Here is a 20,982-nt window from a genome sequence, read left to right on the forward strand (position 1 = left end):
AACATTGTGTGACGTTCTTCCGAGGTCCCTGAGCTGACTCGAGTCACAGGATGCTGCTCAGGATACCCTCAAAGCATCAAGCTATCCTTGGATGGAACCAGAGAGACTTCCTGGTTTTTCATCTTCCAGGCGCTTCTCCAGCCATGGAGGGGGGGGGGGCGTGTAAGCGGGTGGGAAGGACAGCACCCTTCACCTGTGTCACCTTTCACAGGCACTCGGGAGGCCGTGAGTGTGTATAAAATTGGAAGCAAATCCGTCAGAGCGTGAGAAAGTGGCTAGTTTGACATGGTGCGAATACAGGGAATCATCGTTTTCTTCTGTGCTCTTTACGGAGCAGTTCAAATAATAAAAAAAAGGTCATGGAGAGGACAATATGTCCCTTCTCACTGGTCGGACAGAAGCAAGCCCTCCCCACCTGCGATGGCACTGGGTTTAGTGCCCAGGCCAGTGCCACTGCTGCTTCCTCCTCGGCTCCCCCTTGGGAGGTGGTGAAAGGGACTAAAGAGATGTGAAGTCTAAAAGCAAGCAGGCCACCATTTACCAAGGACCATTCTGTGCTGGGCACTTCTCCAGCACAGCACACACTCGTCACCTGACGAGGAGAGGCGTGACTTTACCTCATCCCCTGAACCCCCCCACCCCATTTCTAGCAGCCATGCAGTTATCCTCGCCAGTGGAAACGTTCCAACTTGCTAGATAATTTATTCCTGGAAAAGTGAACGTTGCCCTTGAACCCAGAGGACAGCCTGGGGGAGATGCCAGCTCTGTTAGGAGCTGGAGGAAAGGGCAGCCAGGCTGGAAGAGAAGAGCCCGGAGCTGGGAGACGTGCCCCCCACCCCGACCAGCCATGCGAACCGGGCAGGCGACTTCATCTCTCTGTGCCTCGTACCCTCCAACAGTAAGATGGGGATGATTTTACATTGTAATAGCAGGATCTCCTGGTCTTACCCTGAAGATGCAATGAGTCAGCCACATGAAGAGTTCTAACAGGGCTTGGCAAAATAGAAGGGCTCAATCAAGGCTGGCTCTTATTGCTAAGTGACAAAAGCAACACAGGGCATTTAATGCTTGGTGCCCAGCACGGAGTAGGTACTTGGTACATATTTCTTAAATGACGAAGTGAGGAGTTGGGTGTCCATAGGGAAACACCCTTGGGTTGTGCATTTTTAAAAGTTAGATGGCAAACAGCTCAGCATGAAACAAAGGAATATTGCTCTGAAGTTCTGAGCCAGCTACTAGGGAAATTTTACAAAAGCGGAACACTGGTTTCTGACCATGACTTCATGGAAAGGACACAATTAACCCTGATCTGGGGTTTATTTACTCCATAAATTGTGAAGTCTTGGCTGGCGCTGGAGCCTTGCCCGTTGCCAGTTCTGATTGTAGAAAGGGATTTTCTGAACAGCTAATTAAAATGAAGCAGGAGCCTGGCCTGCCCATCACTTGTAATTGTGCTGGAGTTTTGAAAAGACTTGCAGGGCTTTGTAACAGAAATTTTGATTTTTTTTTGTGGCGTAAGCTGGGAGACGCATCTTGAAAGCAAATGCTTGGTGAAGTTATGGTGACTGGTCCCATACGCAAAACATTATTTGGTCTAATAATATTTTTGATGGGCCTAGAGGTGTTGAATTGTGACAATTTTGGGTAAGTGCAGATTAACTGTGGTTCTGTTTTTGTAAAGACTCCCTGGGGGCAGGTCTGGAACAATCCAGTCACGTCCCTCTGAAAGCTGTCTCATTTTGAGCCGTAGGGTACCTGATTTTTGGAATCCGTGTCTTAAGAGTGTTTCTCCCTAAAAACCAGATGGCTTGCTTACTTGTTCATTCAAGAAATATTTTTTGAGAATTGACTGATCAATTCTTATATTAAATTTAGTATGTATGTTAAATGCACTAAACTTTTGAGGAATGAACACCAAACTCTTGAGTTGTGAGTCAGGGTGGGGGTTGAGTTTTTTGCACTATGTACGTATTATTTTTTAAGCAGCGAAAGAAAACAGAGAGACCAACCTAAGCGGAGTCATGGAGAATGTGCGGAAATATCAGCCTCAACAAATCTGAGGTGATGCTGAAGAGGCTGCAGGGTTGGGTCTGGGGTTGTGATTTTTGAGTTCAGAGAAACGTTAAGTCCCAGTTCCGGCTGAAGGCAGGAACGTAGGGGAGGAGTGATGTTTCCAGATAAAACCACGCCTCTCCTCCTGATTACCAGGCCACCCCTTCTCTGCCACCTCTTAGGGGAAGGTGAGCTTGATAGGGAACCAAGAGGGGCACTGTGACCCTCGAAATCCCTACCTTAAGTCCTGGCCGTTGTCATCGGATGAGACGTCGTCGACGTGGATCTGGTCACAGTCCTGGGAAGATGTGGGAAAGGACAGAAGAAGAGAGAGACATGGCTTGTTAGTCTGATGTAGCCTCTGAGAGCTGGTTTCCTAAGCTGGGGGGTGGAATGAGAACTGGGCAGGAGCCACAAGTCCTGGGTGCGAGTCCTGACTCTGCCACGGAAGGGTGGATGACCCTGTGCCAAGTCTCATCCCCTCTTTTGCCTCTGGCTTCCTTCTCATTGAGCAGGTTGGCACTCAGGAGGGTACCCACATGCTGTATCTTCCAATCCAAGCTCCTTTTGCAAGTGGACTGGGCTGCTATTAATAGTACCCCAGGAAGAGGGGTGCAAACCACGTCCCGATGGGTACCACCCTGGTCATAAGGTGGAAGCTTTTTTAGCCTTGCACGTGGTGTTTCCTGGGCTTAGACTGCCCTTCCCACCTTCATTTGCTTCGGGAACCTTGTAGCTTCTGGAGATCCACCCTTCCCGAGTCCCCCTGTGTCCCCGCAATCTATGGGACAGGTCATCACTTACTGAGCACTTACTATGGCCTGGCATTGCCAGCCAGTGGATTCTGATGACACGTGCTCACCACCCACAGGCCTCTCAGTTTTAACCCCCTCCCCAGGGGGGCGAGGAGGATGAAGGGTGACAACTGACCCGGGCTTGACCAATCGGAGGGACCCAGCATCCCTGTAGCCATCGTGCTGGCTTCACTTCAGGGATGAACACATGGGCTAAGCCAGGCCAAGGGGAAGCAGGCCTGGGAGTCTGGGAGGAACTTTCGGGGAAGAGGTGCTCTCCTCTCACTGAGGATGTAAATGAGGGGATGACGATGGGGCAGCTGCGGGGACGCAGGGCTAAGGGCTGGAGAGAGATGAGACCCCGATCGCATCATTGGAGCCCCTGGGTCCATCCTGAACTGAAGCCAGTCCTGACTGCAGGAGCTGGATAACGCCCCCCAAAGACACCCGGCCCTGAGCCCAGTCCCTGTGACTATGTTACCTGATACGGTGAAAGGGGCTGTGCAGATGGGATGAAGTCAAGGATTTAAAAAATATATATTTTTGATGAGAAATATCCACACACTACAGCCCAACCATATCATACAATAATGGCTCAGGATAGCATCACATAGTTCTGTGTTCTTTACCGTGATCATTTTTAGAACATTTGCATCACTCCAGAAAAAGAAATACAAGGAAAAAAAAAACAGAACTCGTACATCCCATAGCCCTAACCCTTACTCCTCCCTTTCCTGGACCCACAATATTGCAATGTACCCAATTTTTACCCTTTATCTTCTACTATTTATTTTTTTATCCTTATTACTTTTTTCACTCATCTGTCCATACTCTGGATAAAAGGAGCATCAGGCACAAGGTTTTCACAATCACTTGGTCACACTGTAAAAGCTGTATCATTATACAGTCATCTTCAAGAAACAAGGCTACTGGAGCACAGCGCAACAGTTTCAGGAACTTCCCTCCAGCCACTCCAATACACCATAAACTAAAATGGGATATCTATATATGCGTAAGAATAACCTCCAGGATAAACCTCCCGACTCTGTTTGAAATCTCTCAGCCACTGTGACTTTATTTTGTCTCATTTCTCTCTTCCCCCTTTTGGTCAGGAAGGCTTTCACATCCCCATGATGCCAGGTCCCAGCTCATCCCTGGGAGTCAGGTCCCACGTTGCCAGGGAGATTTACACCCCTGGGAGTCATGTCCCACCTGGGGGGAGGGACATGTCCCCCCTGTCCTGGCTGAGTTGGGCCACATCTGAGCAACAAAAGAGGTTCTCTGGGGGTGACTCTTGGGCATAGTTATCTGGGTGGGCCCTAAATGTAACCCCAAATACCCTGTAAAAGGAAGGCAGAGGAGGTTTAACCACAGAGAGGAGTGATGAGATGATGGAAACAGAGGTTGGAGGAAGGGGCCACAGGCCACGAGAAGTTGAAAAAGACAAAGAGGGGATCCCCCTCAGAGCCTCTGAAAGGAACGCAGCCATTCCAACACCTTGACTTCAGCCCAGAGAAACTGATTTTGGACTTCAGACCCACAGAGCTGTAAGATAATAAATTGCACTGTCAGCCACCAAGTGTGGGGGTACTCTGCTACAGCAGCAGTAGGACTGTTTTTGGGTTTAAGTTAGCTGGGCTGGATTCCTATCACTTGCAACCAGGGGTCATGGGACAGAGTTCAACAGTTTCAGGCACTTCCCCCTAAGGGAACCTATCCACAATCCACCTCCACCTCCATCTCCACGGGCCATGTGCTGATAAGGCAAAGGTGGGGAGGAGTGTGCCAGCCCCTGGAGAGCTGGATGAGAGCTCAGGGCCCGGAATCTCACCACCGTGTGACCCTGGGCATGTCCCTAACCACCTGGAGGTCAGTGGTCCGAGTGGTAAATGGAGATAACAGCTGAACCTACCTCACGGGCCGAGGTGAGTGAAACGAGATGCCGCATTTCAATTGTCTGGTAAAATGCCTGGCACAAGGTAGGCACTCCAGAAATGTTGGGTTTTATTAGTGTGTTAAGACTTACAAATGCCCACAATTCGGTTGCCAGGTAATTTCTACAGGGCAGAGAAAGGGCCGATACTTCTTTGCAAAGACTGCTAGGGGGAGGAGAAGCCCGTGGAATGCAGAGCTTGCCTTTTATTTATTTTATTTTTCGAGTACGACTTCTGAGAAACAAATTGGTTGTAAAATCTCTGAACCCCTTGATGGGAGGACAGAAGCTGGAAAAAATGGTATTTTCAACATTACAGGCAGATCTCTTTAACACAAGGAACAGGCTTGCCTGTGTATCTCTGAGAACAGGTTCTTTGTTGGGGAGTCACAGGAAATCCTTCCCTCATTATTTAAAAAATAATTAATTTAGCTTTTTAAATAGAGATGACGTAGGTTTACAGAGAAATCACACATACACAAACTCACAGTTCCCTTGTACAGTTCCCTCACAAACAGTTCCCTCATAAACAGTACGCCATATTGTTTGACACCTTGCCTAAGTGTGGTACCTTTGTTACAACTGATGAAACAATATTATTACACTTACACTATAAGCATAATCTGTAGTTTCCCTTAGGGTCCCTTATACTTCTATATACATTCGATGATTGCTTTTCCACTTCTGTGAAAAAGGCTACTGGATATTTCATTGGGGTTGTGTTGAATCTGTCAATTGCTTTGGGTAAAACGATTGTAATGATATTTAGTCTTCCAGTCCATGCACATGGGATGTCTTTCCACTGATTTAGGTCTTCTCTGATTTCTTTAAGCAATGTTGTGTAGTTTTCCATTTACAAGTCCTGTACATCCTTGGTTAAATTTATCCCTAGATATTAAATTACTTTAGTTGCTATTGTAAATGGATTTTTTTTTCTTAATTTCCTCTTCAAATTGTTCATTGCTAGTGTAAAGAAACACTACTGATTTCTAAGCGTTGGTCTTGTATCCCGTCATTTTGCTGAATTCATTTATTAGCTCTAGTAGCTTTGCTGTGGATTTTTCAGGATTTTTGTCTATATAGGATCATGTCATCTGAAATTGGGAAAGCTTGTCTTCCTCCTTTCCAATCTGGATGCCTCTTGCTTTTTTTTTTTTCTCTTGCTTAATTGCTCTGGTTAGAAGTTCCAGTACAGTGCTACCAACAGTGGTGACAGTGGACAGCCTTACCTTGTTTCTGATCTTAAACAGATCTGATCTCAGTCCTTCACTATTGAATATGATGTTGGTGGTGTTTTTTTCATAAACATGCCCTCTATCGTGTTGAGGAAGTGTCTTTCTATTCCTAGTTTTCTAAACGTTTTTGTCAAGAAAAGGTGCTAGATTTTGCCAAATGCCTCTTCTGAGTCAATTGAGATTATTATGGTTTTTTTCCCTTATTTTATTCATGTGGTGTATGACATAAATTGATTTTCTTATGTTGAACGACCCTTGCATGCCTGGAATAAACCCCACTTGATCGCGGTGCACAGTTCTTTCAGTGCTGTTGGATTTGGTTTGATATTATTTTGTTGAGGATCTTTGCATTTTCATTCCTAAAGGATATTGGTCTGTAATCTTTTCTTATAGCATCTTTATCTTTTGTGGTATTATGGTAATGCTGGTCTCTTAGAAAGTGTTAGGAAGTGTTCCCTCCTTGTGCTGGTCTCCCAGCTCCTAAACAAAATGCAATACAACGTGCTGGCTTAACAACAGGAATTTACTGGTCTATGGTTCAGCGGCTAGAAGGCTTGCCTCCTCTTGGAACTGGAATCTTCTGGCTGGATGGCAGCCTCTGGGGTTGCTTGGCTTTTCCATCACGTGGCAATGCATACAGCGGCGTCTTCACCTTTCTCTTCCAAGTGCCACTGGCTTCCAGCTTCTGGCTGCTCCATGTGGCTTCCTTTTCTGTTTGTCTCTCACTCTGCTTAGGGAGGACTCCAGGAATCCGGATAAAAACCCTACCTGGTTCAGCCGGGCCACACCTTAACAAGGTGACATCTTGAAGAGAGCCTAATTTTGATGGTTCCACACCTCCTGGGTTGCAGACCAAGACCAGAACGTGTCTAAACTGGGGGAGCACCATTTAATCCAGCACACTCCTCAACTTTTCCTGGAAGAGTTTGAGTAGGATTGGTGTTAGTTTTTGGAATGCTGGGTAAAATTCACCCAGCGAAGCCATCTGGTTCTGTTTTTTTTTTTTGTTGCTGTTGCTGGGAGGTCTTTTTTTTTTTTACTGATTGAATCTCTTTACCTGTTGTTAGTCTGTTGAGATCTATTCCTTCTTGAATCAGGGTAAATACTACGTTTTTAGGAATTTGTCCATTTCATCTAGGTTATCTAATTTATTGGTGTACCGTTCTTCGTAGTATCCTCTTAAATTCCACTTTATTTCTGTGGGGCCAGTAGTAATACCCCCTTTCGTTTCTGATTGTAGTTGTTTTCACCTTCTCTATTTTTCTTTGCAGTCTAGCTAATGGTTAGTTGATTTTATTTATCTTTTCTAAGTTTCATTTATTCTACTGTTTTTCAAATTAATTTTAAAAAATTTTATTAGAGAAGTCAGGAGTTCACAGAAAAGTCATGCATAAAACACAGAGTTCTCATATACCACCTTATTAATACCTTGCATTAGTGTGGTACATTCGGTATAACTTACGTGACTTACATTAGGGCTCACACTTTGTGCTGTTCAGTCCCGTTTTGTATTTTTTTTTTTGTTCAAAAATTTTTATTCTAGTAACATATATACAACCTAAAACTGCCCCCTCTTAACACATCCAAATATATAATTCAGTGCTATTAATTACATTCACAGTATTGTGCTACCAATACTACCGCCCATTACCAAAACTTTTCCATCACCCCAACCAGAAACTCTGTACAATTTAAGCACTGATTTCCCAATCCCTACTTTAACCCTGGCCCCAGGTAGACTATATTATAGCTTCTGACCATGAATTTACTTATTCTAATTATTTTAATATAGTGAGATCTTATATAAAAAGAGAATGAAAACATATATATATATATATTCATTCTCTTTTTCATTTATCTCCATTCTAATCTTTGTTAAATTCTTCCTTCTGCTTGCTTTGGGTTTAGTTTATCTTTTTTCTGCATCCTCCAGTTTTTTTTTTTTTTTTTATATGGGCAGGCACCGGGAAGCGAACCTGGGTCCTCAGGCATGGCAGGCAAACATTCTTACCTGCTGAGCCACCGTGGCCCGCCCCATCCTCCAGTTTTGACATTATGTCTGTGGTTTGAGATCTTCTTTTTTTAAATGTAATTTTATTGAGATATAGTCACATAGCATACAATCAGTGGCTCACAGTATCATCACATAGTTGTGTATTCATCACCATGATTATTTGTAGAACATTTGCATTACTCCAGAAAAAGAAAAAAAAATAGCTTCAAACCTCCCATACCCCTTTTCCCACCCACCTACTGACCACTAGTATTGGGTTCTATCCAATTTTTTACCCCCCTTAGCACTGGGAATCGAACCTGGGTCTCTGGCACGGCAGGTGAGAACTCTGCCTGCTGAGCCACCGTGGCCCACTCTTTACAATTAAACTTTTACTGCTCATTATTTCATATTTCCTTTCTCCACATACCCAGGATCCTAAAATGCTAATGATCCTAAGAATAATCTATCCTTATCTCCCATTCCTAAAGTAGTTGAGTGCTATGGTGCACCCCAAATTTAAACAATTCATAGTGGCACTGCCCAATACAGCAGCACTGGCCACATGTGGTGACTTATATTTATGTTTAAGTTAATTAATGAAAAACTCAGTTCCTTAGTCCTATTTCGAGTGCTCAGAAGCCACACGTCGTTGGTGGACAGCACTGCTGTAGAGTATTTCCCATCACTGCAGCAAGTTCTCCTGGGCAGCGCTGCCCGAGGGTAAGGGGAGTTGGCTGACAACATTTCTTCTCTGTTGACAGAATTTGCAAACTGGCCTGGAGACATATCTTACAGAGATGGCAACATCCTACGCCCAGCAGTCCTGATATGCTAATGGAAATGGTATTTAAAACCAATGTTGACTTCACAGATACAGGCAGAGAAAACAAAATGAATAGCAGATTTCTCCCAGTACATAGCTCTGGGAGCCATTTCAGCTTCTGCCTGAAACTGGAAAACACCTTCCCCCTGCCCCCAGTTCTTTCCTCCAGCTCGAAGCTCTGGGGGCCACGCGGCTCAGGTCCTCGGGCAGGGATCCACGGGCTCCCTCTGATGTCAGCAGAAAGGTATTCGGGGAGGCTCTGTTTTTCTCATTTGCAAGGGGATTTTTGGGGGTACTAAAGTGTGACAACAGTAGCGATCACATTTCGGACTTAATAAAATACCGTGACGCTCAGCTAGACACTACCTCATTCTCCTCCAGCTGACCTGCATCGGGTTACAGGCTCAGCTGGCAACTGAGGGAGCCGGACAGGGCAGAGGACGGGAGGACAGGGCCTGGGGACTGTGCCCTGCTGCCCCCTTCGAGGCCTCCCAGATGCAGGGGCGACATGTCTGCACAAACCCCAGCCTCTCACAGCCCGGGACGCTTCTGGCCTCTCCGGGGCCAAAGCCTGAGTACCCTGGGGTCTGAGCTGGGCCAGCAGGCAAGGACAGGGAAAGGGTGTGATGGCCCCGACATGGTGTTTGGCCCCGTGGAGTTGAGGCACAGGCTCCTGTGCGTTCACTGCCTCACGAAATGTATACTCCCTGACCCCAGGAAATGTCAGCATCCCCAAGGAGCCTCGTGCAAGGATGTTCATTGTCCAGGCGGGTCTGGAAAACACCTGAAGGTCCCTCGATTGGGTCACGGTGAAACAGAATGTGGTATATCCATTCAGAGGAACCCACCTAGAAATTCAAAAGGATGAGGTAGATTTATGTGTTAGTACGTGGGAATGTCTCCAAGCTATAGTGTGGAAAAGGCAGGCTAGAAGATGACACAGCTGGTATGACCTCATGTATACAGTTATAAAACCCCCTGAAAGCATGGGCTGTGTTATACGGACGCTGCAGTGATTTGAAGCTGTAAGTATCCCAGAAAAACATGTTTTTATACTCAATCCGTTCCTGTAGGTGTGAACCCACTGTAAGTGGGACATTTCGATGGGGTTGCTTCAGTTAAGGTGTGAGCCACCTGTCAGGGAGGGGTCTGAATCCTGTTACCAGAGTCCTTTATAAACAGAAAGAAATTCAGAGAGAGAGAGAGAGAAGAGAGAGAACCATGGGAAGCAAGAAGCTGAAGGTCGATGGAACCTGGAGAAGGGAGAGGGTGTGAGAAACCACCACGCACACTGCCACGTGACGCAGGGCAGCCCCGGGATGCCATCTTTGGGAGCAAAGCATCATCTCCATGATGCCTTGGCTTGGACTCTCTCCTGGCCTCAAAACCATGAGCCAGTAAGTTCCTATTGTTGAAGCCAAACCACTGCATGGTATTTGCTTGTGCAGTCAAGGCAACTAAAACAGACACATACTCATGTACATGGACGTAAACAAATAAAACCGCAAACATCTGGAGGCTGGTGTGTCCAAATGGAACCAGCAGTTCCATCGGGAGGGTACTGGGATTCAGCTGGTAATCAAAGGAGTACTTAGCCTTATTAAACTGGTGGTTAATGAGACCAGCTTTCACGTCTTTTCAGGAGAAGAATGCGTAACCGTATTGCTTTTGTAAAACAAGCACATCACTGAAAACATTACAGAACGTGCATCCCACAAAGCCAGAATACAGGAGACAGGTTACCAGGGGACAGGGTGGGGACAGAGGATAGGGAGTTAAGGCTTGCAATGTGCAGTTACTATTTGGATGGTGGGAAAGTTCTGGCACTGGAGGGCGGTAACAGCAGCACACCATCCCAAATGTCACTAACGCCACTGAATTGCATACTTGAAAGTGGTTAAAATGGGAAACTTAGGTTGTATATAAAGTTACCAGAATAAATAAATTAAAAAAAACCCATACAACTATACAACATAAAGGTGACTCCTAAAATAAACTATAGACTATAGTTCATAATATAATTAAAATAATATTGCTTCATTAATTGTAGCAAAGTTACCACATTAGCGCAAAGTGTTAGTAAGGGAAAACTTCGGGGGTGTACGTGTGTGTGAAGGGGATATGGGGACTCTGTACTTTCTGCGTGACTTTTCTATAAACTTACAACTGTTCTAATTAAAAAAAAAAGCCCATAAAGCCTGAAATACATACTGTCTGGCTCTTTACAGGAAATGTTTGCAGATCCCTGCACTAGACTTTTGCAGTTATCTCCTCACTCTCCCTGCTTCAACTCTCCCCGTTCAGTCTCCACCCAGCAGCCAGTGTGACCCCGTTAAGCCTTAAGCTGGATCACGTCTCTTCCTGCTCAAAATCCTGCAGTGGCTCCCACCATTGGGAGGTGTATATCAGAATGCTGCTCAGCTGGAGTCTGCCTGATGCCTTTCTCATGATTACACCGAGGTCAAGTGCCCCTTTTTTTCCTTTCTTAGAGAAAAGAGCACTCCTCGCAGGGGCCCTGGGACCCCGGGTCAGCACGCCCTCCGCGCATCACCTTCCTGACCTCATCTCCCAGCTCTCCTCTCGCTGTGCTGCAGAGGCAGCTGGTCTGCTATTCCCTCCACAACCAGGCCCGCTCCTGCCACAGGGCCTTTGCACTTGCTGTCTCTCTGCTCTGAATGCCTCCCTCACTCTCTCCATCATCAGAAGCCTATACAAGGTTCTGAGGACACCACTTCCTCTGTGAAAACTTCCCCAACTCCTCTCCAAGGCAGAATGAATGATTTCTGTCTCTGATTACCCACATCGCTTTGGGGGCCTCTCTGGCTAATCCAGGCCTGACTTAATGGACGATTTCTTCTTTCATCCACTAACTTGGGAAGCTCTGAAGGCAATGACCACTTACTACTGATTTTTGCAAGGTTGTAGAGTAAGGCAGTTAAAAACATAGATTCTGAGGCCTGGATTCAAATTCTGGCTGGGCTATTTACTAACAGTATCTTTGGCAAGGTACCAAATCTCTGAGCCTTCGCTTCCTCAGCCTTAATTGAGCTAATTAACAGTATCTACCTTCTGGGGTATCCTAAGGGTTAAGAGAACAAATGCAGATAAAGCACTTTGAAGAGTGGCTTGTCCATAGGAAATGTGCTTGCTGTCACTATTACTGTTATTACTTTTTTGGGTTCTACAGGCCCAATGAGCTTATCACAGTCACTGCAAAAATGGACTCCATCATCAAGACAGTCTCGTCAATGGTGCGCTCTGCTGAGGAGGCACTTTATTTATTTAGCAGCTTTATAAAAATACAATTACTACCATACAATTAACCCATGTAAAGTATATATACAATGTAGTGGCTTTTAGTTTTTTTCACAGATACGCGCAGCTATCCCCACAGCCACCTGTAAAACATTTTCATCACCTCAAACAGAAACCCTGTACCCTTTGGCTGTCATACTCCCAAGTTCCCATCCCCCAACCCCCATCTCTTGGCAAACACCAATCTATTTTTTGTCTCTGCAGATTTCCTTATACTAGACTCTCATAGGAATGGATTCACATAATACGGGTCTTTTTTGACTGGCTTCTTTCACTTAGCATAGTGTTTCCAAGGCCCATGCATGGCTGTAGCATGGGTGAGTTCTGTGGAGGGAACTGAGAAGCAAAGCAGGAGACGACATTCCTTAGTCCAAACTCCGTGGACAGTTCAGATTCTATGTATTAATGAATCTCAGGGAAAGGGGGAGAGGAGGGCTGGGGGAGAGGCATTCAGGCTCATACATCGTAGCGTGTTGGTCTTGGCATTCAGACCGCCTTCCCGACCTCCAACCCTGCCACTTTCTAGGTGTACGGTCTTGAGTAAGTCATCTAACACCTTTGAGTCTTCAGGGTTTAAAAAAAAATAACCTTTTTATTTTAGGACAATTTTAGATGGACAGAGTTGCAAAGATAGTAGAAAGAGTTCCCGTAGACCTCAGTACAGAAAGTGGCCATATTCCTCGCGCCCAGTTTCCCACTGTTGACCTTTGAGTGTGGTACATTTGTCACAACTAACAGATCAGCCTTGCTATAAAGTCAATACCTCATTCACATTCCCTTAGTTTTTATCTGCTGTCCTTCTCCTGGTCCAGGGCATTACATTTGCTTGTCCTGTGTCCTTAGGCTCTCCTGGGCTGTGACAGTTTCTCAGAGCTTCCCTGTTTTTTGATGGTCTTGGCAGTTTGAAGGAGGACCAGTCAGGCGTATATCAGCGTGTTTCTCAGCTGGGGCCTGCCCAATGTCTGCCTCATGATTACACCGAGGTAAAGTGCCCCTCTCATCACATCACACGGAGGCTACTGTTATGGGTTTTATTGTGTCCCCAAACTCCCATATTAGTCAGGATGTCTGCACGTACATAAAGAGATTTATTTTAAGGAATCGGCTCACACCATATAATTTGGGGGCTGTCAAACCTTAATTCTATAGGACAGGGAAATTCTGGTAAGAGAGATTTTGAAGTCTTGGGACTGAAATCTGTAGAAGGTGAAAACTCCGAGGGAAGCAGAAAGTGCAGTCTTTTGGGGCAGAATTTCTTCTTCTCTTTGGAACCCTCAGTTTGGTTTTAGGCCTCCAGCTGATTGGAGGAGCCCCACGTAGTCACGAAGGGTAATCTTATAAAGTCAACTGACGGTAAGGTGCTAATCCCACCTACAAAAGTCCTTCACAGTAACCTCAGTCTGTGTATGGCCAGACAACGGACACCATGGCCTAGCCAGGTTGACCCATAAACTTAACCTCACCCCCCTGGCACCTGTGAATGCGGCCCTGTTGTTGGGAGGCAGGGTCTCTGCAGATGCAATCAACTAAGGTGAGGTCAGGCTGAAGAGAGTGGGTCCTAACCCAACATGGTGGTTCTCTTACAGGGCAAGGAGAGACACAGGCAGACATGAAGGGAAGAAGGCGACGACGGAGACCGAGGTGGAAAGGATGCAGCTACTCGCCAAGGGATGCCAAGCATTGTTGGCACACCAACAGAAGCCAGGGAGAGTCGAGGAGGATTCTCCAATACAGGTTTCCGAGGGCGCGTGAGCTGCCGGTGGGTACCGACTTCCCACTTCTGGCCTCCAGAGCCGTGACACAATACATTTTGGTGTTTCAAGGTCACCCAGTTCGTGGTTTTTGCCCTAGCAGACCTCGGAAAGGAACACTAGTCAACGACTTCCCAGGTGATGCTGACCTCGGTTCCCTGGAGACAGCGTTTGTCTTCCCCCATCTTTCCATGCTGCACTCTTTGGAAAGAAATCACCACGAACAACTCACACATAAATTATCTCTTCTGCACAGGAGACATGTCTACTCTTCCCCATCTATTTATGCAACCAGTTATTTATAACAGTAAGGACTCATGGATATTTATTTTGTACAAAACTGTGTGTTTTATTCCTCAAATTGTTCCAGCTTTGACCACTGGGCGCTCTCTCAGTTGGCTCCTGTGTCCCTTTGACAAACCCCTGTCATTGTGGTTTTCTTTCTTTCTTTTTAAAAGCAATTTCTTACTTTCTGGCATTACACGATGTTCCAGGCTCATTTTGTAAATTTCTTGCCTCAGTCCCAGAATCAGCCATTTCTCCAAGGAGCCCTGGTTCCTTCTGTTGGACAATGGCATTGGAAACCAAGCTCTGGGTGTGCTCGTTGCTACAGGGGTGCCATTGCTTTTATGCCCTCTCAGTTGACAGAGCCAGGCCTTCAGTTTGTAAAAAATTATGAAGCATGGCTAATGCCACAACGTGTAGGTGTTTTACAAGGTATGTGGCAGCTGCTCAATAAATGTACCAATTATAGCTCAGATCCTTTCTCTCACAAACGTGGAGATGGAATCTCGGATAGGATCCAAAGAATCATGGCTCTGGGGAAGGTATCTTCTGGAATTGCAGCATCACCCACCTTTATCAGTGATGACTGATTTGTCCTTTTGTTGTGTCAGAGTCCAGCTTTTGTATTAGGATAATGCTGGTCTCATAAAATGCATGGGACAATATCCCTCGTTTTTCTTTACTCTGCACAGTTTGTGTAGGATGAGATTTGCCCTTTCCTGGGAGGCTCAATAGAGCTTTCCTGGGAGGCTCGATAGAGCTCTTGCTCAAAACCAGTGGGATGTGTGCCTCTTCTAGGGAGTTCGTCTTCAACTACTATTTCGGTTTCTCCTGGTCATTGGTTTATTTCTTTTTATTTCCTTCCTGAAAAAGTATCAACTCCATCTAGGTTTTTTAATTCATTGGTATAATACTGTACATGGTATTCTCATAATTTAAGAAGCAAACCTCTGAATCTGCAGTAATGTGCACAATTTCATTCTGGATATTGGGGTATATCCTTTTAATTTTTTCCCCTTGATGATGCTTGCCAAAGGCTCATCTATTTTATTGGCCTTTTCAATGATGCGTTTTTCTAATAAACTCACAATAAAGCTTTCAGGGTCCGCCTGAATCACCTGGGCTGCTCCCCCCAGGTGTGATACTCAGCATCCTCGCTGCTGCTCTTTTCCAAACAGTAAACTCGGTGACAAATACCTAGCAAAATCCCATTCTGACTGAGCCAACGAAGGCTGGCCTTCCCAGCCGCCCCGCCGTACTCACCCCCCTCACCTTTGGTCCCTGGGTGCCTGGAAACATGAACATGGGAAGGAAACAGCCGACATGCTGGCTTTAGGAAAATGACCTGGGGGTGCAGATGAAGCCGTGGGCTGCCCTCCTCCTGCGGGGCAGGGATGGATTTAAGTGAGGAGCCCTAATGCTGCCTCTGGCCAGGCCGGACGGGGCCTCCTCCACCCCTCCGCGCAGCCTGAGGGTCCAGCTGCTCTGGGGGCTGCAGGAGGCCGAGGCCCAGCCCACACTCACGGCCGTCGGGCAGGGGCCTGGGGGCGCAGCGCGGGGAAGCGGGGCAACCCGGGGACTCCCGCAGCCCCGCACATCAGCCCCGCACATCAGCCCCGCAGATTCAGCCCCGTGTCCCGGGTCTCAGCGTCAGCCGGGGACTTCTCAGTCCCTCCAGCAGGGCCCCCGCCCTGGCCCTGCCCCCCCTGGGTCACCCTGAACCAGGCCACGGGCACCTGCTGCCAAACACCCTTAGGGCAATCTTTTTATATTTTTATCATGGCGCCAGATCTGCAACGTAAAATTTCCCATTTTAACCACCTGCAAATATACAAGTCAGTGCTACTGATGACATCCCCAATGTTGTTTTTTTAAACATGGTCCAACCGGCTTGCTCTCCTTTGAGGAAATCCCTTTTTTTGATGGCCATCGGTCTACTTGGAAGAGCAGTGCCCTCTAGTCTTTCCATTTATTTTTTTAATTAGAGATGCTGTGGGCTTGTCGTTGGAGCAATCATGCATAAAATGCTGGATTCCATGTTTCACCCTATTTTAATGCCTTGCGTCGCATGGTACATTAGTTACAACTGATGAAAGCACATTTTATAATTATATTAACTGTAGTCTAAGGCTTACCTTAGGGATCGTTGTGAAGCGCAGGTCCATGGATTTTTAAAAAAATGTTATTCTAGTAACACGCATACCATCTAAACTCTCCCCTTCTAGCCACATCCAAATATCTAATTCAGTGCTGTTAATTATGGTCCTAATGTTGAGCTGCCGTCACCACATCCAACTTCTCCAGCACCTAAACTGAAACTCTGTGTCCATTAACAGTAACTCCCCATTGCACCCCACAATGTAACCTACTATCTACTTTCTGTCTCTATGAATTTGCATGTTCTACTTATTTTGTTTAAGTGAGATCATATAAAATTTGTTCTTTCTGTGTCTGGCTTATCTATTCAATATGATGTTTTCAAGGTTTCTATGTAGCAGGTCACTTCATTCCTTTTTACAGATGAATAATATTCCATTGTATGACTGTATCACATTGTTTACCCATTTACCTGTTGACGGACACTTGGGGGTCCTTCCATCTTTTGGCTACTGGGGATAATGCTGCTATGAACACTGGTGTACAGATACCTGTCTGAGTCCTTGCTTTTGATTTTTTTGGCTACATACCTAGAAGTGGAATGGCTAAGTCGTATGCAATTCTATAACTAAATTTCTGAGGAACCCCCAGACAGTTCCACAGCTGCGTCACCATTTTACATTCCCAGCACACCAACTTAAACTGTCTAGCAGAGGGAGAGAATGGGCAGGTCCAGGTCCCAGGCTGGGGTTGGAAAATCTGAGACCAGAGTTCGAGAAGGAGGAAATGCTGTCAATTAGTAAAACACAGATTGAGAGTTAGGTGCTGTGACGCACTGCTAGTTTTCTCCTAATACCTGTTCCCCCACTACCATGGTCATCACATTTTCAATTGGGCACATGAATAAAGACTAAACTCCCCAGGAAACTGTGATTAAAGTTTGGCCAATGGAGCATAAATCCAAGTCTTATGTGGCAGCTTCTGGGAGCAGTCTCTAGAGCCAGCAGGGTGCTCTCTGAAAGGAAACGGTGGCTCTTCTTACCCTTTCCTCCATCAGCCCCTTGGGCCTTAGATGCCACCATCTTGGATCATGAGTGCGAGACAGATACACTCAAGAGAAGGTAGGGCTGTAAATTGGCAGGAACCTGAGTTCTTCATGGAAAAGAGCCCCCTGGATTGCCTACCTCTGAAGTTTATGCACAAGAGAAGTACATTCTATTTTGTTTAGACGACTGCCACCCTACTTTATTTTCTCTCATTCACTTGCAGCCTAAGTGAATCCTTTGGCTAATAAAGTCAAAGTCAAGAAAATAAAGTCAGTTTCCTGAGTGAAGGTTAGAAACTCTAGAAGGCAGCTTTGGTATGAACGGGGTCAGAGGGCAAGCTCCCCAACAGCCAATAATCTACTAATATTTACCGATCACCTACGATATAGCAGAGAACAATGCACATATTCTCTGTCCTCATGCAACGCTCAGTCAGTGCGAAGACAAACTGCAAATAAATTATTGCAGATAATCAGTGACATGGTTACAAGTAAAGCACACCAGAGAAGTATGAGGTGTCTTGGGAACACATAAGGAAGGGCTCTGACCTTTTTTCTGAGGGAGAGGGAACAGGTAAGACTTCCCAGAGAAAGTGGTGGTCAGAGATGTGAAAGATGAATAGGAATCAGCTAAGTCTTGGACCTTGGAAAGGAGGGGTGGGGAGATGGTGTGGAAGGTGCTGTTGGCAGCACAACCGGACCAGCCAAGGTGCACCTGTGCCCCCACCCGCTCCTACCTTCCGTTATTGCACCTGGAGGGCAACCTGTCCTGGCATGAGAGCTTCCAGTGCTCCCGTTCACGCTGAGGATTCTTTCAGGAAGAAGCTTGGTTCCAATTCAGCTCTTTCACATTCTCTTGGTTTTGGCAAAGGTTGGGGTAGGAGACCAAAGAGAAGACTAAGCTGTTTATGTCTCCCAAAGCAATAAAGCCTAATATCGGAGCAAGATTTAACCACTAGGTCCTACCCCCTCTCTAGAGATATACACATGTGTGCATACATACATGCCGTATCACATTTTAGGGGTTCATAGTCCCCAAAACACAGGCGATGTATCTCCTTAGCTGTAAATTCTTCAGGGCAATCACCTCCAGGCCACTCACCTGCCTGTCTAGCACTTCGGACACCCACTTCCATCCAAGGTGGTGAGGAGGAGTGGTCAGGAAGGATCTGTCTGCAGGAGACTTGGCTATCCAGGGTTCCCCAAGCAGACCAACCAATTTCTTGCCTCTTGGCCTTTGCATATACTGTTCCATGACCCTGGAATTCCTTTCTCCTCAATTATCCCTCTCCTTCTCTTCTTCCCCAACCACCTAACAAATTCCGATTCTTCCATTAATGCTCAGCTCAAGTACCTCCTCCTCCTCCTCTTTGAAGTCCTCTGTTTATCCCAAAAGGAGTTACTTAATCCACTGCTGCTTTGGGCCCTTACTGAAGAATTCCCATCAGAGCAGCTCTGGTCCACCTGGCCTATGATGACCAGTTCTGCACTGGTCTCCCTTCCCAAGAGGTGGGTGGTCTCCCTGAGGACAGGGCCCACGGCAGACTCATCTCTGCGGTCAGAGTCCCTGCTACCTAACAGCTGGGAAACCGTGTTGATGGGGGGAATAAAAGATGGAAGAAGGAAGGAAGGTGAGGTGGGTAGATGGAATAAAGGAAGGGAAAAAGGGTGGAAGGGAAGGGAGCCAGAGGGATAAATGGAAAGAAGGAAGGCAGAAGATATAGAGATGGAGAGATGGATGAAAGGAAGAAAGAACGGCTAGATGAATCGATGGGTTGGAAGAAAAACGAATAGAGAAATGGATGGAAAGGGTAGACAGAATACACAGGTGGATGGAGGGAAGGATGAAAGGACGCATAAATCAAAGAAAGAAAGAATGGAGAGAAGAAAAAGGGAAGTGGATGGAAGGAGGGGAGAGGAGAGGCCAGAGCAAGTGGAAGGTGGAGGGGCTGGAGAAGAGAGAGAGCACGCTAAGACAGAAGCAGGGCAGGGAGTAAGTCAACCCCGTGCCCGAGGGTTTCGCTTTGGCTGGGATGAAGCCCGCAAACCCGGGTCCCACAATTCCGTGGTGGCACCTGCTGCATCTAGGAAGCAGGGGCTGGGAGGGTTCCCACATGAGGGCTTGCAGGGGCCTGTGGTTTAGTGGGGCCTGAGGTTGGTTCTGACAGATCCCGAATGCACAAGTACCAGTCAAGCTTCCGCCCTTAGCCCACAAGGCAGCAGACATCTCACAGGAGGCTGCTCAGCCCTGGGTCCTACTGCAAAGAAAAATGGCTCTGCCACAAAGGGAAGCTGGCTGGGAGTGGGGGAGGGGTGGCCGGGAGTGGGGAAGGGGATGGTCAGGAGTGGGGGAGGGGTGGCCAGGAGTGGGGGAGGGGTGGCCGGGAGTCGAAGAGGGCCTTGGGTAACATTTATGTCCAAACTCTGGCCTGGGACACAGGGCCATGCTGCCCCCCACCCATGCAGGTCTGCCTCATCTCTTGGTCTGTTTTTGAAATACTGTAAAATACTGTAAAATCAGGGCTTGGGCCAGATTGTACACTTTCTGACTGATGGTAAAATATGTATCTGGCTGTTGAAGTGAGAAGCATGCCCTCCTACCACGTAACCCCTCCTTGCAGGGCCCCATGGCACGTGTGGCCCTCTGGCGGAAAGGCCTGTTTATTGGGCACGCCCAGGGTGCCAGGCCCCGCGCCGACGGCTTTCATGTATCTCCATCCTCATGACAACCCTGGACCCAGGGGCTCTTCTACCCATTTAACAGAGGAGGTAACTGAGGCTCAGGGAGCTGGAACGCACTGCCCAGGTCCTACATCCAGTGTCAGGTGGATTCCGGGCGCAGGGGCAGGTCTGACAGGTGGGAAGGGGCGGCCCTGCACCTCTGTTCTCCGCCAGCCAGTCTGGGCGACCTGAGATGCGGCCGAACTGGTGGGCCCACCCGGGCCTGAGCGCTCCTGGCTCCTTCTCTGTGAAGGCGTCCACCTGGCTCCTAATGGGCCTCTTGCTGCCCTAAACTGCCCCATTCACTTCTCCCCAAAGTGGCCTCCAAGGGTTGTGCTGAACTCTCCAGCTTCAAAACCCTTGTGAGGGTTTCCCTTGGGGCTTAGGACAAAGTTCACGTGCTCAGCAGATCATGCTCAGTCTCACCTCGCCCATCTCCTCCCTTCCTTCTAAGCTCTGCCCTTCCATTCCCTCAGGCCCCCTCTCCCTCCCCCTTGGCCTCCCCTCTCTTCTCCTGCCCGTCTCCCACCTTGGCTAAAAGGACATCTCCTCCAACAGCACCCCCCACCCTGGCATGTCCACGGTCGCTCCTACGGATTACTTGTTTCTGTCTCTGGAATGGGTCCGAGTCCTGACACCGTCTCTTGCTATCTTTGGGATCCTGAGCAAGTTAGTTAACTTCTCTGGGCCTCAGTTTCCTTAGCTGTAAAATGGGCTTTGAGATGATTAATACAAATGGAGTGCTTAAAATGCTGCCGCTCATTCAACTCTCTACAAGTAAAGCTCTTATAACCATTCCATTGCTGATCTCACTTACATCTTAAAGCAACCCCGCTCCCCCTGGAGCTGACAGTATTTTTGCCCTCACATTTCAGATGAGAAAACTAAGGTACAGCTATGCCATTTCCAAGGGTATTTTTTTAGGATGAGAAGAT

The 20,982-nt window shown here is 47.0% G+C and overlaps 1 protein-coding gene across 1 annotated transcript in view; it reads right to left on the reverse strand.

Moving 5' to 3' along the window:
• Positions 1-20,982, reverse strand: part of EYA2 (EYA transcriptional coactivator and phosphatase 2) — a 310,794-nt gene that overhangs the window by 21,814 nt on the left and 267,998 nt on the right. The window contains exon 11 of the mRNA XM_077167750.1: positions 2,292-2,350. Coding sequence (XP_077023865.1) covers positions 2,292-2,350 — 59 coding nt within the window. The remainder of the gene's footprint in view (positions 1-2,291; positions 2,351-20,982) is intronic.

The sequence above is a fragment of the Tamandua tetradactyla genome, chromosome 1 (assembly GCF_023851605.1).
Source record: "Tamandua tetradactyla isolate mTamTet1 chromosome 1, mTamTet1.pri, whole genome shotgun sequence".
Classification (NCBI taxonomy): domain Eukaryota; kingdom Metazoa; phylum Chordata; class Mammalia; order Pilosa; family Myrmecophagidae; genus Tamandua; species Tamandua tetradactyla.